General features: G+C 35.4%; 4 protein-coding genes across 11 annotated transcripts; 1 reads left to right on the top strand and 3 right to left on the bottom strand.

Annotated features, from left to right (window-relative positions):
- Positions 1-2,932: 2,932 nt before the first annotated feature.
- On the bottom strand, positions 2,933-18,743 carry LOC138939209 (uncharacterized). Of its 2 annotated transcripts, XM_070306827.1 has the most exons (4): positions 18,168-18,743; positions 5,122-5,305; positions 4,429-4,573; positions 2,933-3,734 (listed from the first exon to the last, which is right to left on the bottom strand). In XM_070306827.1, exons 2-4 carry the CDS (start codon positions 5,302-5,304, stop codon positions 3,451-3,453), a joined length of 612 nt encoding a protein of 203 aa, XP_070162928.1. In that variant the 5' UTR covers position 5,305; positions 18,168-18,743; the 3' UTR covers positions 2,933-3,450. The 2 variants fall into 2 exon arrangements, with proteins under 2 accessions (XP_070162928.1, XP_070162927.1); XM_070306826.1 differs by lacking the exons at positions 2,933-3,734; positions 4,429-4,573; positions 5,122-5,305 and adding an exon at positions 10,774-11,749 and having other exon boundaries at positions 18,168-18,644.
- Positions 18,744-19,125: 382 nt separating this feature from the next.
- On the bottom strand, positions 19,126-22,579 carry LOC138939204 (putative uncharacterized protein DDB_G0292292). 3 transcript variants are annotated; one of them, XM_070306820.1, is made up of 7 exons: positions 22,299-22,579; positions 22,119-22,225; positions 20,441-21,995; positions 20,108-20,293; positions 19,844-20,028; positions 19,647-19,756; positions 19,126-19,572 (listed from the first exon to the last, which is right to left on the bottom strand). In XM_070306820.1, the coding sequence occupies exons 1-7, from the start codon at positions 22,362-22,364 to the stop codon at positions 19,517-19,519; spliced, it is 2,265 nt and encodes a 754-aa protein (XP_070162921.1). In that variant the 5' UTR covers positions 22,365-22,579; the 3' UTR covers positions 19,126-19,516. The 3 variants fall into 3 exon arrangements, with proteins under 3 accessions (XP_070162921.1, XP_070162920.1, XP_070162919.1); XM_070306819.1 differs by having other exon boundaries at positions 20,108-20,287; positions 20,441-22,225; XM_070306818.1 differs by having other exon boundaries at positions 20,441-22,225.
- A 211-nt stretch (positions 22,580-22,790) lies between these two features.
- Positions 22,791-25,654, top strand: LOC138939206 (RNA-binding region-containing protein 3). The gene is made up of 5 exons (XM_070306823.1): positions 22,791-22,865; positions 22,994-23,473; positions 23,567-23,678; positions 23,787-24,393; positions 24,485-25,654. The coding sequence occupies exons 1-5, from the start codon at positions 22,857-22,859 to the stop codon at positions 24,681-24,683; spliced, it is 1,407 nt and encodes a 468-aa protein (XP_070162924.1). The 5' UTR covers positions 22,791-22,856; the 3' UTR covers positions 24,684-25,654.
- On the bottom strand, positions 24,343-27,882 carry Ak1 (Adenylate kinase 1). Of its 5 annotated transcripts, XM_070306829.1 has the most exons (7): positions 27,589-27,882; positions 27,381-27,520; positions 26,474-26,828; positions 25,786-26,007; positions 25,422-25,547; positions 25,165-25,350; positions 24,343-25,070 (listed from the first exon to the last, which is right to left on the bottom strand). In XM_070306829.1, exons 4-7 carry the CDS (start codon positions 25,969-25,971, stop codon positions 24,999-25,001), a joined length of 570 nt encoding a protein of 189 aa, XP_070162930.1. In that variant the 5' UTR covers positions 25,972-26,007; positions 26,474-26,828; positions 27,381-27,520; positions 27,589-27,882; the 3' UTR covers positions 24,343-24,998. The 5 variants fall into 5 exon arrangements, with proteins under 5 accessions (XP_070162930.1, XP_070162932.1, XP_070162929.1 ...); XM_070306831.1 differs by lacking the exon at positions 26,474-26,828 and having other exon boundaries at positions 27,381-27,425; XM_070306828.1 differs by lacking the exon at positions 26,474-26,828.
- Between the last annotated feature and the right edge of the window lie 26 nt (positions 27,883-27,908).

The following is a 27,908-nucleotide window of genomic DNA, read 5'->3' on the forward strand; positions in this document are numbered from 1 at the left end:
ATATTGTATAATAAATTTATACAAAATTTGAAAGATCGTCTTTTGAAGAAAGCACTTTTTTTACTCCGCTGCGCGAATTCATCTCTGTTTCTGTCTCTCTTTCTCTCTCTCTCTCTCTCTCTCTCTCATTCGTGATAATTGGTCGTCGATATAATGCGTGAATATATATATAAGTGTGTATAAGAGAGATAGAATATTATGTAAATGTAAATTATCGAGAAGAGAAACCACGTTTTCTCCAACTGCACTATTCTCTCGCGCGTGATGAGATGAGATAGATAGATATAGTATGTGATACGCAAAAATATATGCGTATAAAAGATAAAATACATTACATATATTATATATAGACATGTAAAAAAAGATATACATTCTTGTATAAAATCACGTATATTAGTAACTTTTTGTCAGTCCACGTCTGTAAATCGCAAACACAATTACACGTGTTGCGTGTATGTGTGTATATGTGTTTGTGCGTGCGTGCGTGCGTGCGTGTTGTTTTCAATTCTGTCCGCGATAAAAAATAAAAGAAATTTATAAAAAGGGAAGGAAAGCTTCGACGCGAAATTTTGTAAGCAGTTCGCAAAGAATTTCCGCTTCAAGTATATGCATAACACGCGAGTAACGTAATAGAGAAACAAGAGTATTTCTTTCTCACAGCGCGTTGGATTTGCAGTATAGATAATCTATCTATAGATATTATTACGGGGCCTATATACGCAAGCCCAAATAATACAATAAGATCTCGTTGTGTTTGCTCATTGAGTGACAAAACGATCGTGTATTATTTCGCTTCTTTACGTTTGTAGCAACTACATATCGTAAACGCACAAAAGTAACAATACAAACAAGCAACTACAATAGTACCGTTTTGTGCAGTTACTACGATTGGCACTTATCATCTCGGGCTCATTAAAAATCAGTCAAACTATTGGAATAACCAACAACGAGGGCTTACTATATATGTATATACATATGCGAGTAGAGAACTTTTTTTTTTTCCAACTGAATATGTTGCATTCTACGCGCTTTATATAAATATATAACTACTTTCGAGATACTCTTATCGCCAGTTTGCACGAAGCTTGCGCTATGTATATATACACGCTACCTATATCTATATATTTTGTCTAATAGGAGACATATTACACAATCTCCTGACTTATATTGTATTATAGAAGAAGAAACGATACGTGTAATGCGTGTATGTATGTAATGCATAATACGCAACGCGTATTAAATGGCGCATAGCGTTTTGTAATCCCTAAGTTTCTAGTAGTATAATTCTATGTATCTTTTCCTTTTTATATGTAGGTATCTCATGCTGCCTCGCTTTTTTTGCGGTACCGTGCAAAAAGGAATAAAGATCATTCGCTATATCGAATAGTTTCGTGGAAAATTGCGCGAATCGGCAACCGGCTTAAATTAATCCTTATATGAAATTTTACTTCGAAAGGCGCCCGAGCAAAGTGCATTAACACTCCGCGTATTCGTGTTTGATTAAAATGGCATGTAGATACAAGTAGATTCGCATTACAAAGGCAATCAGAGCAATTACAGTATACACCGTGCCTCGCGTGAAAATTAGGCAGTGCTGACTAATAAAGTAATAATATGTTTACGCAAAAGAGATGCAAATGTCTGGCGTACATATGTACATAATTTATAATAAAGTAACTGAATTTACACACGAAACATGGCCTAGTGCGAAGACAGGGGATTATTCTTCTCTTATTGAATTAAAAATACTAATTATTTTCTATCATTTTCAATCATAAATTTAAAAAATGAAATAATATATTGTAAATGATAAATGATGATTGATAAATACTTTTTATATTTTAATACATGTACCTGTATATTAACTTTTTATTTATAAAAAATTAATAGGCTATAATAGATACAGTTACTTTATTGCTAAGAAATAAAACGCGTATACTCAGAAAGTTAAATACTGTATCGCTTATACGAGCTATTAAATGAATTCCAACTTTCATGATTTACAGTTACAGTTCGCGTCTCACTATGTTTACATTTGTCTTGAATTTATCGCTAGACAGATGCTATTGTTATTTAGTTTTGGGACTGATTGCGCCAACGTTGTTTACCGCTTTAATGGGATGGTTAATGAAGTTATTTATCTCTGACTAAATATATTACAACTGAAATTCAGATATCTAGAAGGGATATCTATCTATATGTGACATTCATCTAGAGATAGTCTAACTAAAGCTGTAACACGTTAGTGCAACAGACCGCGTTATACAGACGATTACATAACTGATCGTCCTCTAATACTAAATTACAGTGCATATATAAGTGTAATATAGGCGTGTATATGTGTATGTATGTGCGTGTATATTTGTGTGCCATTTACCTCTCCTCTTATTTTATATCGACTATTAGATGAATGAAAGAAAATATAAGAGCGCAATGGAATCGCGAAATCTCGCTATATGAAATCATATCGTCTTTTTTTTATGTCAGTGTAAAATATTTTTGCGTAACTGTTAGTGTGTCTATAGTGTTTAATTTCACACGATAACTTTAAGTGGACCCCAATAGACGGACATGTCCGCGCGCCGAGAATTATTCTCTCAGAAAACGCCATGTCATTAAAGTGCATTGAATTATCTTTATTACATTATGCGTTGTACGTAAATTGTAAAAATCGTAAACGAATATAATCGTAAAGAGAGAGAGAGAGAGAGTTAAATTGATATCGCGATACACAAGCGATATCGATTCACCCTTTATGGCCTTTGCCTTCAATGAAATGCAAAGGCCGTAATTATATCGAGCGAACACAAACAATTTGTCAATTTGACATCGAACGAAGCTTTCTCTGCGCGCAGGCACGAACTTTTGTTAATGTCGCTTAAGTATAAATATTTGTATATATATATATATATATATATATATATATATATATATATATATATACACGAGTGTAAAAAGATAATGTACATGTATCTTTGTTATGCAAGAGACGCATTTCATGTCGCTTTATGACGTTGCATTGCAAGATTGTTAGTAACAGTCGAATAACATTTTCTCCGATTCGCTAAGATTTTTTCTGGAAAAAAGTTATCGAGGTTGCTAATTGGTGTGCTGGAGTGCTGGAAAAATCTTATCGCTATAATCAAGTTATTAAATTTTTCGACATCGACGTGTGTGAGTTATCCGACTTCTTTATGATATTTGCACAAAGAAGATGCGCCGCATATTCTAGGAGACTCTATATATACTTTAAAACATTATACGAAAGAATAGCTATATGTCTTTCTTCCTACCGGGGAAAAAAAAAAAAAAAAAAAAAAAATCGCTAAACTTTACTTTATTTGTCTTTCGATTCGCGCGCGAAACGAAATTTCCTTCGTTTTCTCTCATGTCAATCAAATCATCGAACAAATACACGCAAATACATCCTCTTCTCTTTGTTCGTATATTTTAGGCCTCTTCGGAATGCGAGCCTTGAGAACTACGTTTCTGCTTGTGATTGTTATAATGATGATGCTGATGATGATGATGATGCTGTTGATGGTGCTCCCGATGCTGCATCAGAGCGTCCGTTTCCGGTTGATTCTGATGACCAACCAGAAGGTCCAGGGTGTCTTTAGGTACAGCGGGTGCTTGCTCGCTCGTCGTTGGTGGAATAGGCGTCGCAACTGGCGATTCGACCGGAAGTGGTATGCAATGTAACACGTAACATCTTACGCCCGCTATAATAAAGCCTGAAACAATAATAATTCATAGAATAATAACGTATATAAAATTTGAAAAAAGAAACAAAGAAGTTGAACGTGAAAAAAAATGTATAAATATATTTTGTAAAAGAAAATTACACAAGGTGTGTCTCATTTGTTAGACGCACTTTGAAATGCGGATTCTTTGGATAATTTAAATTAACTTGAAAATATTATTCCATTATCAATTTGTTTGTCTGAAACAAAACTTTCAAGAAGACCCTTTAAAGATCCCTTAAAATAGTGGATGCCTCGAAATTTTTTAAAGGAAAAATACATCGATACCAAAATGATCAAAAGACTAATATGAAGAACGTCTTATATATGTATTTCTTACTTTAAATACATAATCAATTACATATACATACGAATGAGTGAAATATATTAAAGAAATCATGAGAATAAAAAATTGCTTAGTTTCTTAATATTTTTGTTTAAATAATTTTAGGCAAAATGGTAAAATGAATTGAAAATGTTTCAGGCATTTCAACAACGTTATTAGCAAGAATGTATACCAATCTATATCCAGATAGCATGCATCTCGTCAATAATGCTGTTGATATCGTCAAGATCCTTCACTGATTTTATTTATAGAAGCAAATTGTATACATCTTTTACAATACAAAAGATTATTAATGAAGGATGGCAGAAAGGATGCTTTTTCGTATCTAAGAAAACTCACCCAGTATAATTAGGGCAGCGCCTGCCACGAGTAACGCCAATCTGTGGTTGGTGGTCGTTGCACCCGGAGCGAGTTGGACGAGACCGACCACGAGCACCACCGCGCCCAACAACAGGCACACCACCACAGCATGCAGCCCGGATATCTGCGGGCAACGATCTTTCATCAGCCGACAAATATGCGTTTGCACTTGTCATTATGAAAAGATTTTCTTATCGCTTATATATATATATACATATAAAAAAATATATATATATATAAAATTCTCTCTTGAAAAATAAATAGATCAAAATTGGACATGTTATATATATGCAAGTTGCCATTGTGGATATATTGATTTTTATATCGCAAAATAAATGTTAGAGTGTATAACGTAACATATAAAAATGTGAAGAGAGAACGCTCTCTTAAAATGCACAATCATTGATTATCTTTAATATGAGGAATTTTATTTGTAATATTTTTCTTTTTTTTTTTGTGGAAACGCTCTAAAATGGAAAGATTTGAATATTCTATATCGCGCAAGTTGTTCTTTGTAGTTTCTCATTATGCTATAATTTCTATATATTTGTATAATACTTAGACTTGTATATTCTAAGAAAGCGCAAACTAAGTATTTTATTTTAAATAGAGATATTAAGGATAGGTCTTTGAACGTTGACTTTATATAGGGATTATTACGATAATTATTACCTTGCCGCACAAGTAGAGCTCGGGCAAAGGATCTACATTGTTGTGCGGACTGGGAGTGGGTGGCGAACCTTGAAGGGGTGGTAGCCATTGCCCTCCCAAATAGAGCTGACTCGGACGTTTCAGCCTTTTTTCTTGCCTTCTACGCTCGTGACGAACCGCCACCGCTGGCATAGCACCAATCATCCTAATCAAACAGAAGGCAAACAGTTTCAAGTATACCGCTCTCTTGTTCAAAAAGAAAAACATTGTTTCAATTACATTGATAAATACGTTTTATTAAACTCAAATTAGAGAGTACTTATTAATGACAATAATCTCGTAATGAGTTTATTTGCGAATTAAATAATATATGTGTCAGTTTTTTTTCAATTTATTACTAAAGTCACATAAATGTTTATTACTCAAGTATATACTTGAGTTATTTTTAAATATTTCCTTCGCTTAAAAAACAAAGAAAAAAGAATATATATGTAATTTGTAGATATAAAAAAATCCCTCTCTTCCGAGAACGAAAATGTACTCTGTAAATAATTTGCTGTTTTAATTCAATATTGAGATATCTTTATAAAGCAGCATTTGAAGAGATATATCACGTCTTATTACCTTTTTGATTAAAATATCGTAGTTTCAAAAATCAAGTTATTCCAACTCTTTATTTAATATATTAATAATTGTTTATCAATCTCACACATTATCTATTCTGTTTTGCGTTATCTAGAAAATACTACAATATTTTGTACAAATTACCGAAATATTCTCTCGCGATTTGAATACCTCTTGATATTGAATTGAAACAGCAAATTATTATTTCGTATCGACGGTAGAGATGAATGTTTCTCGAAAAACGTAGCTACATAAATTAAACACTTTTTGGCGATACCCTGCGGATACGGACTGACACCGGTACTTTTGCGCCAAGTGCGCTATGAACTTTGGTGACCCCGGTTGACCTCGGGCCGGTCGATACGTCATTGCATCCGCCCTACAGCCCGGAGTCGATGCAGCAAAGTTCCAGGAGGCCGAGGGCAGAAAAAGAAAAATGGTACCGCGGGCAAAATCTTAACGATCCTGTACTTTCGTTTTGCGTTAAGCTTTATTATTATTATTTCAGCGCGATATTCGTTACTTCATCCTTTAGCGAAATCAATATTTCAATTTCTTTTCTCTATATAAGAACTTTGAGATACACGTGAAATAATTATGCGACGCAGTCCGATGTAGATGTACTAATTAAGGAGTAAAGTAAAAGACAGGAAAATGAATTCGTTCTTATAGAATGGAAAGCGGAAATATTTTAAGTGTAAAAGAAGAATCATTCGTTAAAAATGGAGCGTTTCATAAATATTTATTCTCGAAAAATCGTGCGCCAAGTTGTATATAAGTGGTACAATAGAGAAGTCGCATAAGAAAGCCTTGAGAACTCGATTAAAATAGCTACGGTAGAGTAGTCGCCATAGCAGCGAAGTAATACTCCTTTGCGCGTTTTACTTTAGTACATAACGGCGATTACAACAATATTTTTCTTCTCCTTCGTCGTGTAACGCGCGTAATCTTTTTATAACTTAGCTTTCTACGGATACGTTTCCCAAGGACGGATCCCAAGGGGATGAAGATGACATCGATTCGGTAACACGACGCGATAAACGATGGCTGTGATACCGGTTCCTCCCCTGTCTCTATTCCCTATAATTCCGACCCTACGCAAACGTATCCTCTTGCACGTTGTATCCCCAAATTTCGCGATAAATATGGCAATATCCTTAAATCGTTCCCGAGAGATACAGATATGCACATCCATCGTGTCTTTGCCGCTTATCATTTACCTACGTTACATCATGCGTACATCAATTTCAGTCCAACGTGTAAAACGCCGTTAAATGAGAAGCGGTAACATTCTTCTTCCCTTGATACATTTTCTCTTATTGTTAGTTATATGTATCTGAAATTTCGACGAAAAATTTGAACGATTGTAACAGTGATATAGAAGAGATTCATGAAGATCCTGTAATATATTCATAAAATGAGCATTTTAGTTTCGTTTATGCGTTTCTAGCAATACTTTCATCATTGAAATTCTTCCCCTCTTTAATTATCTTTATTACTCTCTCGCAAAATCAAGAATGCCCGGCTCTTCTATCGATTATAGCTATGATTAATGGGTAAGATTGCTCGCAGCAATTGCCATGAATACGAGATGGAGATTTCTCTATCGCGATTAAAGAATTAATTGCTTTCGAAAAGAGACTAATAATTAACGCAACGGCGATTTAATTCATCACAGTAATCGAATCGTACATCTAACATCCTTCGATCTCATTGTATCATAATGCGTTTCTACTTTTCTATTTTGTATCGCGATACTATATATATATATATAAACTATAAAATGTGTAAAACCAGCAATGGAGATTTTCCAAAGAATCTCGAAAGTAGCGCGAAACAAAAATGTACGATAACAAATAATTTTACAGAGAAATTTGTTTCTTTCATTCCAGAAATGCGACTTTCTACGTCTCGATAATCGATATACGATTCATACATTTATTTAAATCTGAAAAGTTTGCAAACATACGATAGGCGCGTGCTTATACGTGCGCGACACTATGTAGAATATAATTGTACCACTTATTTGAGGACCTTCGAGTATCTAGAGCCACAGGTATTTTCTGTTACAATAGATACGCGTCCCATGAAAAGGTGTTGTGCTTCGTAAATCTATCATATGTAAAGAACAAAATTACGATCGAGATTAATACGTGAAGTATTTCTAATTTTAAAATGTATACTCTTAGATTTAAATGCGAGAGAAACTTACATACTATATATATATATATATATTTAATAAGTAAGATTAGTTTGCGATTTCAGCCTTTCGAGTGGAGAAAGTAAATGAATAGAATAGAGAGAATCGAGACTAAAAAATTATACTTTTCAAAAATAGAGAATATCTTTGATCACAGAAGTTCAAGAAACAATTAATCCTCGATTAACATTCATTCATACGTTTATGCGTGTCTATTAGAGTCGTTTATAAAATTTGCGTACCGAAGATACACGAAAATCAAACGAGAAATTTAGACAATCTCACACATGCGTATATTTTCGTCTCTTTAACAAATTAAAAAAAAAAAAAAAAAAAAAATCAAATGTACAACCAAAGGCACTTTTGCACGACGTTTAATTCAGAGCCGGTTTAAGAAGATACTAAAAAATATTCTTACAAGACTTTACCATATATGGACCGTTGCTATATCTATTTGAAAGCAATTCTTACACATTCGAACTTTTTCAAACGATTATTTAAGCGAAATTTTACGCGACTTTTAAAGATTGTATTCAGTCAAAGCGATAGGTCAACCGACCCCGATTTAATCGTAATGAATTTCGCCCTTTTTATTCGCGTCTACTTTTTTATAATCTCTCTCTCTCTCTCTCTCTCTCTCTCTCTCTCTCTCTCTCTCTCTCTCTCTCTCTCTCTCTCTCTCTCTCTCTCTCTAGTTCTTTCGTCATGCAATTTTCCTCTCTCACACTTGCGCATTCTCACTTTCTTAAATTTGCAAAAGGCATAAAAAATTGTAATTAGATATAATTAAATATAGTGAGACACTCTCTTTGTGTTATAAGAAATAGATAGTGCCCCCGAGATGATGATAAAAACAGCACATATATATATAATGCACAGAGCATGTATAATAGTATATATAATATATATATACAGAGTATACACGATATTTCGAAAGAACATTTTCAATGTGATTTCATTTGACGTGTAAGACAATTAAATTTCTTCTCTTAGGATCACAGAATAGTAGCGCCCGAGCATAGCCGACATTTCATTTTAAAGATATTCGGAAACAAACGAACGAACGCGACGAGAGCAATGCGTATAATAATGTCATTCATTTATATTTTATATATTTATATTATCGTATGGTAGATGAAATCGCGAAGATCGCGACGTCGTTTGTTCTCAAAGATCTCGCCATCTAAATCTAGAGTGTATGTATATATGTATGTATGTATGTATGCGTAAATAAATGTTTAATATATTATAAAAAAGGAATAGAGCATATATTACAAATTATCGACTAGCTTAACAATACTGTTGCGCCAACAGTCATTGGACGAATAATTGCAATTTTTCTTACTATGTCTTTTGAAACTCGCCGTATATATATATTGTATCTGTATGTATTTTCCGAGTTAAAATATTAGCGCTAAAGTATTAGGTGTACAACTTTGCTTCCGCCGTTTTTCTATAGATGGCTTTAGCGGTAAGTAGTGGTGGAAATAAATAGATCATAGACGTCACGCGATAAACTTGGGCATCTGTCAACATAATCCCATAGAAACATTAGTCGATTTTTGTCTGCATCATAAAGTTATTCTCGATTGAAAATGTCAGTTTACGAGCCAAATTCTCGTCATTTGCGGGAGATTTTAATTTTCTGCTTCAATATGAAGAAATCTGCGGCTGAGGCTCATCGAATGCTCTCAAATACTTATGGTGAAGCCGCTATTAGTGAAAGAACGTGTCGTGAGTGGTTTCAACGCTTCAAGAACGGTGATTTTCACGTCGAAGACCGGCATAGCGGTGGAAGAGAGAAGGTTTTCCAAGATGCAGAATTGGAGGCATTACTTAATGAAGACTCGAGTCAAAGTCAAAAAGAATTGGCACGATCATTGGGAGTGGACAATACTTTGAATCGTAAATGTATAACCAGTTTTTTACAATAAAGCCTCGAATTTCGGAAAAAAAAACGGCGGAAGCAAAGTTGTACACCTAATATATATAAATATATTGAAATAAAATCAGGGAATGTCATCGTGTAATATTCGATTGTCGATATTAAAAATGTAACAATAATCTTTGTAAATATTTTAACGTGAGATCAACTCGGAGAAATAATTGAGAGTAGGAATAAGGATCGAGTATATACTAAACATAAATAAAAAGGACTATCGCGTAATATACGCGTTACACTTATACGTCTAATAAATTGAATACGTTATTTAACGAGTAATACTCTTGCCATTATAGAATGCATTCTGAATAATATAATGTCGTTTCGCAAAGTCGTGTCTCTTTCTACGATATGATCTCCTTGAATAGTGTTCTTGGTCCTTGAATTCGTTTCTTTTGTCACCTACTTCGCGCGCGCGCGCGCGCGTGTGTTTCTCGTTCGAAGCATTGTGTGTAATTGAATCGTAATAATCGCTCTTTCATAAGCTTCGTAACGATAGATCGATTAAAAGTTTCGTCGCTTCCTTCGGAAGAAAAGGGACATCGCGCATTTCGGCTCGCGATACGAAATATATGTATATCGTCGCGTTATATCGCGTAAAAGTTCCGTTCCCGATACTAGTAGATTATTTTAGCATTTTAGCTCGCTTCGTACGAGTTTAATATGTTAACGCGCTTGTGTGCCGTAAAGTATTACAATTACACGGCTTGTCACGTGTCTTAAGATTAAATACCCGCGCGTCTCTCGCGCGCGTCAACGCTTCTTCTTGTATGTTTTCCCGTTTGACGAACAGGAACGCGTAAACTGCGAAATTTTGACTCCCGGAGATAAATGTTCCGTTGTGATTCCGAAAGAGAGATGCTGAAGTAATAATAATATTGTGGATAAAAAAGCTCTTTTTTTTCGCGATTTTCAGAATCTGTCGTTGGGGGAATTATCGTTACGATTATGTATCGCGTTTCGTCCTCTCGCAACGCGACCTCTCTCAAGCTTGTCCTACCATCTAGATCTTGGAAACGTAATGCGGCCGATGAACTTGTTGCGGATTCCCGTTCTGCTTCGAATATCGTACGTTCTGCAGCAACTCCCGGGTCTCGCTGGGCGAACCCGGACTGAGGCTGTTGGTGGTGGAAGTCTCGACGCGATCGCTGATAATCTCCTCCTCGGTAATCTGCTCCAGGTACAACGCTGACTGTACCGCCTGATTATCACCGTTGATCGCGATCTGCGGCGAGTACGCCGGTGGCGGGCTTCTGGACGGCGATCTATCGACGGTCTTTTCTTCCTTAATCTCGAGAGACGTATCCGAGGATATATCCTGCTTCATCTGCTTGGCCCGTCTGGCGTGGCGGGTGGTGAGCCCGCCAGTTTCCACGTCCCGTTCCAATCGATGACCGGATCTGGATCTGGTGAGCTGACGTTGAACGTACTGTTCCAGATCGTCCTCCTCCTTCTTGGCGATGACGCGATTGAGCACGATGAGAAAGATACCGAGGAATATCGCGAAAAGTCCCACGGCGACGAGCTCGTTCCACCAGCCACCGGAAGCTTTGCTACCCAAGTGAGTGAGATCTCCCGGTAGCAGGCCGCTCATCAGGAGAAAGGCGCCCAGCACGAGAAACACCACGCCAATGTGCAGCATCCCGATCGAGGTGACCACTTTGCTGTCCAGCATCCCCTGGCCGGCGTTGCGCGCCGTCCCATGCGTCCCCTTGTGATGCCTGCCATGATGGTCCAGCGAGCCGGTCGAGGCCCTAGGCGACGTCAGGCCGCTTTCGCCCGATTGCGCGCTATAACGACGCTCGCGAGCGCGACGCTGCTCGTCCCGGCGCTTTCGCTGACGTTTGATGGCCAGCGCCGAGTGCAATCCAACCGCGTGCATCCTGCAACACCGGAAAGACAACCCTTGGCTCAATCAATCTCGCTAATAATCCTCGCTAACAATTCTGCCCCTCTCTCTCTCTCTCTCTCTCTCTCTCTCTCTCTCCACGAATCTAGCTAAATCGTTACATCTCGCAATCTGATTGTTTTTTTTTTCTTTTCTCTCTTTCTTGCAGATAATTTGCAATTTCGTGGAGCAACGGAACACATCCATCGAAAGAGAGACCCCGAGTAATCTTGTAATTGTTATTAACGCTATTAATTAAGCGAAAGAGAATGCCAGATTGAGAAATGGCATTATTGTTAAGTACGCGAAATGACGATAAAGCATGATCTATACATGCCTCGTGAGCGAGCGATACCGCGAACAATCGAATGCGCAATCGCGTATAGAAATTAATCGACACAATACTACGGAGAAATTTGTGCTCGGCACGAGTGTCCCGCGCTATTTGCCGGCTGCTCGTGGAGTCCATTGCTCTGGCAAACTCTCGCTCGTTCTCAGCATCGATTAATTAGCTATCTCTATTTATCTAAAGCCTACAGGATCTATTTACAGGGTTTACAGGATGCACTGCGATGGAATCGCGCGTATATTAAAGCATATTGCACGACGACGACGATTTTCACAGTCATGTGAAAAGGTTTCTTCTTACAAACGCGTAGCGTTTCCGTCTTCTCGCTTCAGTTCGGAAAAACGCTTACAATTTTCGTACGCCATCACAAATTTATTAATATATATATAATACTAGTATAAAATAGATGACTTGTATTCGTTTAAAACTATTTATAATTACGCGCTATATTTTTCTCTCTCCCTTATCATAATTTTCAACAAGCTGATAAAACTTGGTTCCCATTTTTAATAAAATAAAGATTTCATCGACGATTTAATCGCTTTAACAGAGTTATATAATATTTGCATAATCCATAAAATGAAACAATCGATTTAATGAACTAAAGAAACACAACTTTGCAAAACTTTATCCGCTTCCCTTGTATCGAAAGTGAAAAAGATATTTTCATTGAGAATTTAATCAACACACAACAAGAGGGAAAACGGGCTAATTAAGAGCCGAGCGCGATAATAATTGCGCAAATATTTTAATTATTGTAAACATTTATTGTACGTTTCGGTCCTGGTATCGGATCATCTTCAGCAAGTATTGACTAATGTTTGCGAGGCTCAATACTTGCTGAAGATGGTTCGATATAGCAGAACTGAAACGTACAATAAATGATTAAAATATTTGCGCAATTATTACCGCGCTCAGCTCTTAATTAGCCCGTTTTTCCTCTTGTTGTTTTTGCGAGAGCCTTTACTTTGTATATTCAATCTACGCACTTTACTTTAATCGAATTATAGTTGTAACATGGAAAGAGTCAAACGTTTCTCGTGAAATTGAGAAATGTGGGAAACGAAAAATCGATAAAACGATATATGTCATCGGTAAAAAATTTTTACGTGCGCGAGGCGACTTCACATTTTAACGAAATAGCAATTCTACTTGAAGAGAATTCAAGAATATTTCGTCCAATATATTTCAAACTGTGTGTTTCGGAGCCATTATATTTTTATGCATCGACGAAGTCGCCCCTTTCGCAATTACGCGTAACAAATGCATATTTGAGACAAAAGTAAATGGCATTACGAAACATTATGTTTAAGTCGCGCGTGTTATATTTATTATGTACGTTCACGCGCTTTGTGTGTCATTGTTCTCTAAAGGGCATGCCGTAAAGTAATTAACTACTAAAGCATACTTTGCGATACTTGTATCTATCTTGCGAGGCTACGGGAATAAAGCGAGAAAAAAGAAATAAAAGGGATAAAAGCTATAGCAGCTCTCTTGTCAAATGCCGAGGAATTTTCTTTTCGCGTCGTCAAAGCCGTTCGCGAATGTATAAATCTACGAAGAATATCTTTGATGCCCGTCTTGGTTGCGCCGACAAAGAAACCGCTGCGTAAATGCCTATGCCATACGATAATTTAGTCTACCATCGGCGCAATCGATATCGAGAGAGATGACAATCGGTGGAGCGAGGATCGATATCGAGTTTGCGAGAGCGAGCTGAAGATTCGAACCGGAGGAAAAATTTCAAAAGTTCCGCGGATGCCCCTTCATTTTACGATCACAATGCGCGGCGCCGCAAAAGCGTCTCCTACTCCACGATCAATAAAACCATCCCCCATCCCCCTTACAGAACGCAAACGCAAAGTACCCAGACAGGACAGAATATTGCAATTACATTGCAGCAATGTTACAATCTTGCAAGTTGCAATGAAATATTGTTGAAACATTATTGGAATATGGAATTGTAATATTTTATGAGAATGTTACAGCAACATTTCAAAAACATTACAAAAGACAATTTTTGATAATCGCTACTTCGTTCGTTTACCACTATGCCGCGCGCGTTGCGTTATCTATCCCGTATTTAAGTTTTAATCACGATGTAAGGCTATGTAAAGCTTGCAAAAAGCGTAATATTAATAACATTAAAGGTATAATAACTATTTTTATCGGATTAATTTGTCTGAGATACAATCCCAACACAGGAAATTCAGATATTGAATTGAATGTTCAGAAATCGGACAAATAATTATCCGAAAAAAAGTTAAAAAATTATCCGTTTATTGTCTACTTAAGATGCGGAGTTTAATATTTATATAAATAAAATTTCAATTTTTATGAATTAAATTATTTAATCATTATCAATTTCTTAAACTTGTAAATAATTTATAAAATAGCGATGTTAATTAGATAACAGAAAATTGTTTAATAGTTCCCATTTTTATATAAAAGCAAAAATTTGATAATAATTTTTTTAATATGCAAAATGCTTCAAATTTCAATATAAAGACATCCAAGAGAGACGAGAAAGAACTCGTTGTAATTGCGTAAATTCACAATCTTTTTTCTTATCTCTCTTGGATATTTTTATATATGTTCTCAAAGTGTATGCATTAAATTTGAAGCGTTCTGCATATTTGTAGCAATGTATTTAAATATTACAAATACATTGCACCGTAACATTATTACTGTAGTCTTACATTGAAATATTTCTGAGGGCGGACATTTCAACGCAGGCTTGCAGTAACATTGCAGAAACATTTCGCAACTTCTATTACAATGTTTCAATGCAAGATCTATGCAACGTTTTTGCAATCCTTCGGTGCTGTATGGGTACACAGGAGGACAGATACTGACAGCGTGCACCATGTACACTGTGTGAGCCACGCATGTGTGCCACGGAAATTCCATTCCACGAGATAGACAGAAAGATAGATAGATAGATAGATAGAGAGAGAGAGAGAGAGAGAGAGAGAAAGCGAAGCACCGTCTTGCATTCTGAAAAATTAAAACGAGCGAAAAATTTTTCGCCATTTTCTTTAAATCATTTCGCTTCGTTTCTCCGATGAACCAGTCAATTTTTCATGTTACGTAAAGGTGCGAGATAAACGAAACGTTAAGCCATTACTCTCATGAAAAAGAAAAAAAAAAGAAATAAAGAAATAAAGAATATAGAGAAATGTATTTATTATTCTCTCTGACTAGAGAGAAATGCGTAAGGTTTCCCTTTCAAAGTATGATTAAACAAGAATCTCGCGTGAAATAACAATGGTAACGAAATATATGTATATACTATATACAGTAAAAACGGATAGAAAATTGATTTGATGCACTTGTACGTTAAACGATAAATTGAATATTAAACGTGTACAGAATTGCAAGAAAATAAATTTCACAGAAATAAAGTATTACGTGCATTTGACTCTAAGAAGATACGAGAATGGAATACATTAATGGAAATATGTGATACTTTTTCCTACTAATCCCCAGAGATTTTCTCTTTCCCCAAGTTGCTACTCAGCTTGTGGTAACATCTCGTGACTAACACTCCCCAATAATGTCAGAGCTTTAATTATACACACTTGCGTGTTTGCACTTGTGTGTTTACCGTAACCCGTGGATAGAATCAATTCTCGGCAGAGGATGAGGAAGCGTCTCGAATATATAAATACGTCTTATGTCTTCTCGATATAATTCCGACGCTGCGTTTCCGAATTCGTTTCTCGCTTGGCGACGTTTATCGTTTCATTACGTGACTTGCAACACGTGCGCGTACTGTCATTTCGCGAAATTATTATCGCCCATTCGAAGTTTCGTTATTTTAAGTCTGGCTTACCGCCAAAAGAGCCTGGCTCTCATTACAAAAGCTACAACGATTTGCGGACATCTGCGTGTCGTTCGACGCGTAAAGAAATTTGTCGCCGGAAAATTTTGAAAAATCCGCACGCGATGCGACAATATCGTACACCCGATATATAATGATCGATTCGAAAAAAAAAAACGACTCGATCATAATTATTACAATGCAGTGATATTCGTTGGGATTTGTAAATGCGATGATTCACGCATGACCTTTCCCGAAAATGGATCGCATTTTCCGCGGATGCGACGAGCAATGCAGTCCTTGCACCGCACGTTGATGCAAGCACGCGAAAGACGATCAATATGTATCGTCGGTGATTTAAGATCCTCCGTGGTAACTCTGTGATATATGTAACTTGTAGTTTCGCTCGACGCGATGTCCTTAGAATACGACAGCCTATTCTGCAGTCATCGACCGATCCTATGTATGTTTACGTTTCCACAAAGAAAGCGCTGAAGCGCCCATTGGAAAATTGACAGAGCTTTTCAACCGTCTGGGTTATTCTTCTTGGCTATAAAAACAGGCTGTCTGCCAGTGGAGAGTTGATCGCATATCATATACCCTTTTCTACGTGAATATGAAAAATGCCACCCCAATGTGTCTCTTTTAATATTGATATAAAAATAAATACTATCTTTACGATTCAGGCATACGAAGATCCGTTTAAGCGTCAAATCAATCATCTGACATTTCAATCATCTTCTAAACCTAAACTACCTGAGGCGGCGATATATATATATATATATATATATATATATATATATATATATATAATACGATAAAGTCGGTCATATGATTGTTTCCGTTCTGTCGTGTGTAACACAGGGTAACCTGTTGCCAGACGCGAATATCAGCGAATCGTATATGTAATAACTTGTAGAAACGGGGTATATGTATAGCTATTCATTCGATCAATGATAAACCGTGTAAACTACTGAAACGGGTGTTAAATGACAATTAGGCAGACGGATAATTTTGGATCTCTCGGCGGTTCCCGGCAATAACGTAAAAGAAGATCGTTCCACGACCATCGTGTGCATATGCGTCAAACGCATATTTCTATAAATATCTGAAAATGCGGAGGAGAAAAAAGAAAAGAAGGTAACGATGATAACAAAAGAAATTGTATCGCCGCGGCTAGCGTATATGCCTCTCGGCGAAGCTAGGAGACTTTTTTTTATATCACTATACCGCGCATGCAACTGTCTATAATGTGCATTTCTCGGAATAGAATTCGCTAGATAAAGCTAATCTTGCCGGACATGCGTTTTGTATATTTTCAAACAAGACCGTATCTTTCAACAGGACGCAACGCTCGCGCAACATCCGCGTAGATATAGATTGAGCCGTATATATTAGGTGTACAACTTTGCTTCCGCCGTTTTCCTATAGATGACTTTAACGGTAAGTAGTGGTCGAAAAAAATAGATCATAGACGTCACGCGATAAACTTGGGCATCTGTCAACATAATCCCATAGAAACATTAGTCGATTTTTGTCCGCGTCATAAAGTTATTCTCGATTGAAAATGTCAGTTTACGAGCCAAATTCTCGTCATTTGCGGGAGGTTTTAATTTTCTGCTTCAATATGAAGAAATCTGCGGCTGAGGCTCATCGAATGCTCTCAAATACTTATGGTGAAGCCGCTATTAGTGAAAGAACGTGTCGCGAGTGGTTTCGACGCTTCAAGAACGGTGATTTTCACATCGAAGACCGGCATAGCGGTGGAAGAGAGAAGGTTTTCGAAGATGCAGAATTGGAGGCATTACTTAATGAAGACTCGAGTCAAAGTCAAAAAGAATTGGCACGATCATTGGGAGTGGACAATACTTTGAATCGTAAATGTATAACCAGTTTTTTACGATAAAGCCTCGAATTTCGGAAAAAAACGGCGGAAGTAAAGTTGTACACCTAATATATATATATAGAATTTTAAATTTTCATTAAAAACGAGACACGAGCATCAAATGTAAACAAAGCACTCCACAGACGAAATAAAAAAAAATTTATTCCGACTTATATTTTTGCGTCGCGTCCTGCGAATAATCCTCGGATTTTCCGAGGATAGCGAGTTCTTTCGCGAATCTCTTTCGAGAAGCTGTTGTGGATCGATAATCAAAATGTGTCATCTCTCTTCATCGACTCAAGACGCGGTTCTCGCGACGAAGTAAATTCGATGCGCAATATAATTAACGTGATTACCTTGGATTTTGAAGCGCTTCACACTTCCGCGAAGAAAATAAGCGGATCTCCGAGGCGCCGATGACGTCTCACGCCATCAACTTCCCTCCCGATGACGAAGCGTGTCTCCCCGTGAAATTAGAAAATTACCGCTCTCCTCCTCCTTTCTCTCCCTCACCCTTGCCGTTCTCTCTTCCCTCTTTACGAGAAGGCTTCTCGAAATCGTTACATTTTCCACTGAGAATTTCGTTCTCCTCTTCCGGTTGCCGCGTTATTTATCGCCGAATCGGCGGCGGCGGCGGATCCACCGCGGAAGCTCTCGTGTTTCTTTATGTTTTTCCTTTTTTGGAGTAAACTCGCGCGCGCACTTTCTATCCCGAAAGATCGTGGACGAGTAAAGCCTCTATGTTACTAAATAAGAGCGTGTAAGCCAGGACACGCCTCTGCAGAGCATGGCGCAGGCTCAAATTCCGCTCTCGGTGAACGGCGAACGGAAATCCGCAGGGCTTTTACTCCGACGAGAACGATACGCGCAAGTCATGCCGGCGCGAAACGAATTGTAATAATTCTCAAAGTATGTCAACGCAATAAAATTAACATGCATTTGTCCGGCCCATAACTTGAGCATTTGTAATAACGAAAGAGAACGATCGAAATATAAGCTGTGTGTAAGAGAAAGAGAGAGAGAGATATTCTCTTTTAAATTATATTTATAATAAAATTGTTATTATATATTAAGAGCATATACATACTATAATATGTAAATGATAGTAAAAATAATTAGTAATCTAGTTAAAAGTAAATTCATTATATTTCAATTCCAACCAGTACCTAAAAAAAAAATGCGCGACACATATGATATAATGTTAAAAAAGAATAGACTCCCTCTTTTTCTTCTCCATATTACACAATATATTTTATAATAGAGAATTCGACATAAAAAAGTATTCTTCGTTATAGGGGGGATTTTTTCCTCTTTGCATTATTATTTTTTCCGGAAAATAAAATTACATATATATCATATATATTACCTCTGTATTTTGCATATATATATATTTTGTTTTGAGGTCTTCTCGCATAATAATAAATCTTTGCTTTAGCTTCAATAAATATAAAGTTGGAAGCAATATATTGGATATACACGTATCACAGATAAACATTACGTCAGTCAAGAAATGACAATAATAAAAAATAAATTTATCGGAAAATTAGGCACTATAGTGCGCTTTTTAAGGCAGGAATAGCTAACGCGCGCGAGGCGCTAGAAATAATAAAATTGCCAGCTTAAGAGAGCCGTACATGTATGTAATTCCGCTTTTTAATAGTATCGCTTTGATGTATCGCTTAATATCGTAAGGCACTCTTTTTCATCATCGCCAGGGCTTCCGAACAGTTCCGGCGCTAGTACTTCTTCTAATACCTTGATCTGCAATTTAGAAATATATTTTCATTCATATTTATTTATTTATTACAAAGATTAAATGTATCAAATATACTTACGCAACGTATTTGGTGACATAAGTCTGTCTCTTATATCCGACGTCCAAGTTTGACACCTTGATCTAACGATATTTTTTTTAACGATCAACGGTCGCTGATACTTCGTCATTCTAAACAAAAACGAAGATGCATCTCAATAATGCAAATTGCGCAATGATGAAAGGATAATGATGTAATGAAGGAAAATATGTTATTACGTGGATTCGAATTCCTTTAAATTTCTTCTGGCTAAAGTCTTTTGGGTGGCGAATGAATACGATCGAGACGAAGTCGGACGTTCCGTTCGAGATTGCTTAATTACGCGATCTCGCGCTATTACTTTCATTTTCTTCATCGGGGACTGGGCAAATAAATCCACTATATTCATAGATGCCGCATCACACTTGAAAACATTTGTAAAATTATTACACACTTTTGATCTTTGAAAATACAAAGGATTATATAATTTTCTGAGCAATTACCTGCAATTGGAGACGATGAAGAAAATCTACTTCCGCTAAATTTAAAGGTGCGTCAACGTGCAACTTAAGCATACATTGTAATGCCTCTTTATATATTTTTTTTAATGTAATCACGCGTTCGGTTCGCATTAATCTTCGCACTAAATAACCTCGTGTATAAGCATTAATAATATTTACTGCCTGTATCTATATAACGATATAATGTTAATGTCTTTATTAACAATAAAATATGTGCGCGCATACATAATCATACGTATTCATATATGCAAAATTAAATGTCTGTATGTATAAATATATTAATTATAGCAATTAAAATTATACAATTATACTCACATGTTTATCAAGGTATACCGAAGTATCTAGTACTGGGACATGTGTGGTATTACTATTTAAGGGAAACAACTGCCGATTCACATTTGAATTCTTATATACAATACGATTATGCATTTTGCAATTGTCATCGTCATCATCATTATTATTATTATTATTATTGTTATTACACGTAGTATTGCATAAAGTTACTTCTCTTGTAAAATCGTAATCAGAAGTTGCAGGAGAAGTGTCCATAATGAAAAAAGGAGGTTTACACTGTTTAAACAAGTATAAATTTTTGGAAGAAATATAATCTAGCGGGCATACAATAACATTTGTATGCGTCATCGGCGATGATTTATTATTATGCGCTTCCTCTTGTAAATTGCTAACAGAGTTGTTTACATTTAATTCCTGTCCCGTTTCGCTGATGATATTTCTTACTCTTTCTTTATTGTTTATTGATAATTGATTTGATGTAACATTTGATGATGCATTTACTTGATATGATATATTGGAAGAACACTTTTCTATTTCAGCTAATAGAAGCATTTGTTGTTTCTGGAATTCTGCTTGTAGCAAAAATTGTTCCTTTTGTTGGCGATATATCAGCTCCATCATTTGTTTCTTATGCATTTCTTCAATCTCTTTATAAACTGTCAAAAGTTTTTCTGGTGTAATAGATGACTTTGTTTTGACAATTAAATTTTGATGTTCTTTAGTATCTTCCATTTTATCACGATCCTTGTTTTCATCTACGTAAGACAATTCAGATTTATTACTATTTGTATCTTCTACAGATTTTTTATTTAGTAATTTTGATACACAAGCACCACTATCCTTTTCTAATTTTTCTAAGGAACTTTGTTTCGTAAGACTTGTAACAGATATATCACTGTATTTAGTTGATGTAATATTGAATTTACATATATGTTCTTCAAGAACTTCTGTTTTGGTACTATTAGCAGATTGATCTATTTGATATGATAAAGTATCAAACTCTGGATGTTGAAAAGTTGATTCATCTGTTGTGCATTCTAATTTGTTTGAGGCTTGTTTGGTGTCCTCTGTTATAAGTTGCTTATTTTCCCATTTTATTTTAGGCTGTGCTATGTTCCATTGTTTTCGTTGTGATACATTACTGGTAGGTGTGGGGACATAATTCTTATCAGTCAATTCTGTATGCATATGAGCAAGCAACATAGGACTGGGTGTATCCAATGTGTAAGAACCTTGACGCGATAATTTAGGCGGACTCTCATTCTCCTTGGAAGTCACTGCACCAATATTGTCCTCTTCATTACTTAATACTATTGGAACTATATTCAGTGTGTTGGGTACTTTGGGTTTACTTTCCAATGATACATCTTCATTCGCTGTTGGTGTTTCTATTGCATTAATGTATTCATTTTGGTCAATTTTTGCAATTGCAGGTTTTGTATCAATAACAATATTGTCTTTTAAACAAACTTGAAATTGCGAATATTCCACATCTGACGCAGCAGACTGATTATCATATTTGTCTCTTGTTTCTCCAATAAGTTGCATCATTGGCACTGGTTCAACAACAGTCGTTCTAGAATGCGAGTCGCTATTATTGGTATCGCTCGTAGTATCACAATTGGATAAATCACTGTCTGAATCATATTTGATACTTTTTAATTGAACTATTGTTTCTATTACATCAGCTTGTACGCACTTATCTTTAATACTGCGTTTAACAAGTTTCCTATTTTTGAATTTTTCTTCTACTTTAATTGCCAAAGCTCTATAATGTCTCATTTCTTCTTTGATGCTGTCAGTCATCTGAAAATAGTATATTAATATAAAGCAATTCTATAATAAAAATATCAAAGCCTATTAGTTTACGGATATTTACCAGCGGTGAAAGAAGAGGTATTCCGTTTATTTTAATACAGGAGCTATAAAATTGTTGCTGCTGCATATTTTACACGTTCAATTATTCAAGAATACACTTTGCGCCGCAACTCTTCCAATTATTTCTACACGTTCAATTTCTCTCTAATTATTGCTGTATTACTATTTCACTTTTTTTCTATTATATTTTACTTTTTTTTTTTTTACAGTTTTCTACTTTTCAAATTTTATGTGAAGACTTCCCCTTATCATTCAAATATCCAAAGCAATCCAAAGTGCAAGTGTAATCACCAAGGAGATTAGAATCATAAATTATATTACATAGAAGAATAGACAGCTTCACAAAATTTATAAAATTTCCTAAAACGCCATAAATTCCCTAGATATTATTAACAGTTCTTATAGCGCTAAAAACTTAGCTTCCTAGAGAGTGCAAGCAATACGATATATATGGACATTTTCCACAATGATATATCATATCTAGATATTTGTAGTTTATGATTGTGTTTACTTTTTATCAAAGTTATTTAAATAACAAAGGATACCATACACATCAAAAATGATTCCTGTAATTTTAACGCTTTATACACACAGTGTGACTGAAATACAAATTAGCTTCAACTTTAATAAATTGAAATTATTCGTTTAACCTATCTATCATTAATTTATTTACTCTAATTTTCAATATATTTTCAGGCATGCGACACTTTGAGGATTCTTCATTTGCCTTCACATCTTTCTAACGATCGACGCAACGCGTTATTACAAAAGTATGGTGCAATAAAAACAAAAACAACTCGATTCTCCGATAAGTACACTATAACTTTTGCCAAGTTTTCTTCTCAACAAATGGCAGCAGAAGCACTCATGCGTTTGCATCAGTTAAATGTCCGAGGACAATATCTGTCAGTTCAATATGCCAAAAAATCCATATTCACTGAATTATTGGAACAAAATATTCAACACGAGCCACTACCAAGCAACGAGGCAAAAGTGGAAACTATTAATGAATCTAATATTCAAGAATTTCTGCGCAAGTTAAACAATTGGACTATGAATCATGAATTTAGTCAACCACCTCCACCAAATATAAGATACAAATATATAGCACCAACAAAAAGTATATTGATAAGAATAGCTGTACAGCTATTGAAAGAACCAGCTTTTTATACACAGGTCAGATACATTATTTTTTAAATATTACTTTATTTAACGATAAAATTTTAATTGATAATGTGATAACATTATACCTCTTGTATATATTTATAGGTGTTGCATTTAATGAATAAAATGAATCTACCACCTCCCTTTGAAGAATTAGAGGCAGAATTTCCTATGCTCAAAGAAGTATACAATGTGGAGAAGTATAAAGATATCATTGGTAATAAAAATATAAATAAATATAATAGAGATTATTTACAAAAATTATTTATAAATATATTAAATTTATAAAGCAATCGATTTTAAATAAACATTTTTTTCAATGTAGATATATTACATGAACATACAAATGAGGAGGAAGAAGAGTCTGAATTAGAATCAGATGGAGAAGATATTGGACCTCAAAATATTATTCCTGTTAAAAGAAAACTCCCGCAATCTAAAAAACGTTTGAAAATTCCAAAGTTTGTGAATCCTGCCAAAAATATCACAACTTTTTCATCTACGCAAAAAACGTTCAAACCAGAAGATATGTTTGAGTCTGTTCAACGTGACGAGATTAAAAACCTTAAAATCGAATTAAAAACTTTGGATAAATCATTAGATGAAGCATCTGCTAATAAACAAGATAATACTATAGCGATAGATGGTGGATTTGGTTTAATATCTCCCATTAATAAAACTATCAAAGATACAAAGGATAGTAAAGAGAATGCAGAAACGCAAAAGAATAAATATATAACTTCTGAGGAATTGGATGCTAATAGGATTTCTATTAATGATCAGAGATTACTGCCAGTATTCAAAAATTATCATCTAGGCAAACCTTCCAATCGTCTCTATATAAAGAACCTTGCAAAACAGATAGAAACAAAGGATCTACATTATATTTATAAAAGATATTTTATTGCTGGATTGAAAGACGCTGAAGCTGAGTAAGTGTGTTTTGTTCATACAACCGTATCTAACAATAATATCTTATTATTTATATCTCGTAATGTATTATTATTAATATCTGTATTACAGATATGATGTACGGCTCATGCAAGAGGGCAGAATGAAAGGCCAAGCCTTCATCACATTACAAAATACTTCACAGGCCAGATTGGCTCTCAAAGAAACTAATGGATATATATTAAAAGATAAACCTATGGTTGTACAATTTGCCAGAGATGCTAAAAGTTACGTAGATAATACGATGCCTATTGCAAGACCTATTTTATGAAAAGAGAAAGATACTGTTATACTGTAAAAATTTTTAGAGAAACTCTAAAAGAGCTTTTTATCTAATATATCAATTAGTGAAAAGTTTATTCAAAGAACAAATATAGAGAAATATGGAAATAGAAAACATAAATATTGTACTTCGACAGTCTTAGAACAGATTTGCGTATTGGTAGAATTTTATTCAATAATTAACAATTAAAGAAAGACTTTGTTTGTTTGTTTCACTTGAATGAGCAATAAGAGTATCACACTACTCAGAATGAACAAAAATAGCAATAGATCTCTTGCTATTCTTCAAAATTTGCCAGTTTACCTAAGCTAACAGAGCGTCCAGCGCTTTTGTCACATTGGTGAATATTTCATCCACCGTTCCCTCCGCATTGATCTAAAATAGAATCATTAGTTTTCGTAAATCAATAAAATACGCAATATGCACGAGATAGAAATAAAAAAGAATTATATTAATTATCTAGACTCACTCTAACAACTTTGTCTTTGTAATGTTCGACAATCTCGTTGTTCTTCTCGTTAAATATCTGTATTCTCTTTTTGATCGTCTCCTCGTTATCGTCCGCTCTTTGGGATACGGCGGCACGTCCTAGAAGTCTTTTTTTCAAGGTCTCGTTCGCTACATCGAAGAAAAGAATTAAGTCGACGGGGCAAACCTGCACAGCAACATCAATGTTTTATGAAAAATAAAAAAATTGAAGATAAAAAAAAAGGAGGAAAACCTTACATTTTCCTCAAAGAGAATGCCTTGATCCTTCTCACGAGGATATCCATCGATGAGAAATCCGGTCTTTGTGGTTCCTTCTTCGCGAGCTTTGTCCATGTTTTCCTTTATAAGCGCCAGCACAATGTCCTAGCGAAACCACATGATCTTCACACTGAGAAAAACCGGGTTCGTTCGCGTAAGATGCGCGAGATGTTTTTTTCATTCATTTATCTTTAATGTGCACGAGTAATTTCAATCTTATTCCTTTGATACAAGTTAATGTAAATATGATTATATATATATATGGTAAAAATATAATAACTATGATTATAGTGAGCGATCCGAATGAGTCGAATGTGAAAATATTGCGCGTGAGATATTATACCGTTGGCACAAATAATCCCTTGGACATTAGATCCTGTAACGACGCTCCTCTTTCGCTACCACTGGCTACTTCCGCTCGCAATAAATCACCACTGCTCAGATGAAGAAATCCATACTTCTCGATCATACGGTCGCATTGGGTTCCCTTGCCGCATCCCGGCCCGCCGATAACCCAGATCGTTTTCATTTTTCCCGCGTAGTTTATTTCTCAATGTGACGCTCGCTAGATTGAAAATAGCAGCCGTTTAAACCTTTACAGAATTTGAGAACAAAAATCTTAAGAATTTACAGTTAAAAAAAGTTTTAGTCTTCCTCCTTTTTTTTCTATCGCTTTCTGAATATATACGCTAATTTTGAATATCTCTGAATTATGTACGAGACTTTTCGATTTGTAAGAAATATTTTAAACGATTTCTCCATACACATACATTAATTTTCTTTTCTTTTCTTTTCTTTTTTTTTCATAGAACAAGAAAGCTCGAAGGATCTTGAAATAATTTCGAAGATATTTGCATATCTAATAAAAAATTCATAAGATACTTTCCGTGGTTACAAAAGCCGGAAAAACTCGTGGCGAATATACGTTGCGAATAAATGAGAAAGCTTTAGCGAACGACACTGGTATAAATCGAATCCAATGTTTTGAAGAAATACATGAAAATGAAATTTTAAACATATCGATTTCTCACTCGTTCGTCGAAACGAGATGCGCTTGCGCCTTTGATGCTCGGCATCTTGTCACCTTGAACTTCTTCCAAGTGTCTCGCAAAGCACGAAAGCTCAGCGAGTCGATTTTATAATCGACAGCCTTGACGATTTATTAAATCGTTAGACAGCAATTCTCGTTCGTAAATTATTTCCATGAATCTTTTTCCTTGCTATTAAATTGAAATAAAAAGATTGAAGAAAAACAGATTAAATGGAAATTGTGGTCTCAAACAACACTTGGAACTGTCCTAATATAAATATATATTAATAATCAATATCATCTGTGTCGGTTGACTTTCAATTGATTTCACCACTTTCTGTCTCAATCTCTTGATCCTGGTGAAAAAAAAAAAAAGAGATTAGGATTAATCGACGAAAGTTCTCAAACCTTAATGAATTCGTTCGCGTGTCGATTGACAGCTTGGTCGGGATATAAAGTTTAATGTAAAGATATATCAACGCGCGGCAACGACAGAAGCACGAAAACGACTAAAATATATTATCCGGCCAAATTTCCTCGTTCCCCGGGATTACATGAGGACAGAGTGGGCGTATTACACAATATTAGATAGATATATAAATATAGCAATGTTTAAAAATAAATCCGTAGCAAAGAATCCTATCTAGGTTGTATCGTGTAATATGAGTACGCTTTATGTGTTTTATATAACTAAAATGTATGCAGGGATGGATAAATTTTGTATCTCGTACAGTTTAAATAAATGAGTGCCCTAACATAATGTTTAACATTATTTATTCTTGAATAAAAACTGTATGTTAATGGGATCGCGATTCTAAGAAAAATAGGAAGAAGATTAATCGAGTTATCTTGAATAAAAAAATACAACTATCTCTCTCTGTAATTGTGAAAAGGAATTGTCTGAATACCTTTTTTTTCTTCTTCGAGCGCTTCTTCTCGTTCTCGTTATTCCACTGCAAGAAAATCAATGATGTACATTTCTAGACAACCGCATTTTTATTCAACCGCTTGTGGTCATCAAGGTTGTTTTGACAGAAGTGTGGTTATCCTTCGAAAAATAATTATAGTTCTATTCGTTTTATAACTGAACTGACTTGCACACTAATGGTTACATACGAGATCTTCTTCTTCTTCTCTGATATGGCTGAGAGACTTTCCGAAAGGAATTGTCTATACACCATTAACTAGGTATAGGTATTAGATAGGTTAATATATGATAAACTAATATAGGTATTGGATAGGATAATATATGATAAACCAATATAGGCATTATATAGGACAATGTGTGAAAACCTCTTTTTGGGTCATATGGGAGGATGGGAGGATGGGACTCGAGCGGAATCGAACCTGGAATCTTTCGATTACCAGCCTGCGACTCTACGCCCGGCGCCACGCATCGTCCCCCTTACATACGAGAAGAAAACAAGTCATAGACG

This window comes from Polyergus mexicanus, unplaced genomic scaffold (genome assembly GCF_030449975.1).
Source record: "Polyergus mexicanus isolate NDT 795.1 unplaced genomic scaffold, iyPolMexi1.0 SCAF_14, whole genome shotgun sequence".
In the NCBI taxonomy this organism is placed as follows: domain Eukaryota; kingdom Metazoa; phylum Arthropoda; class Insecta; order Hymenoptera; family Formicidae; genus Polyergus; species Polyergus mexicanus.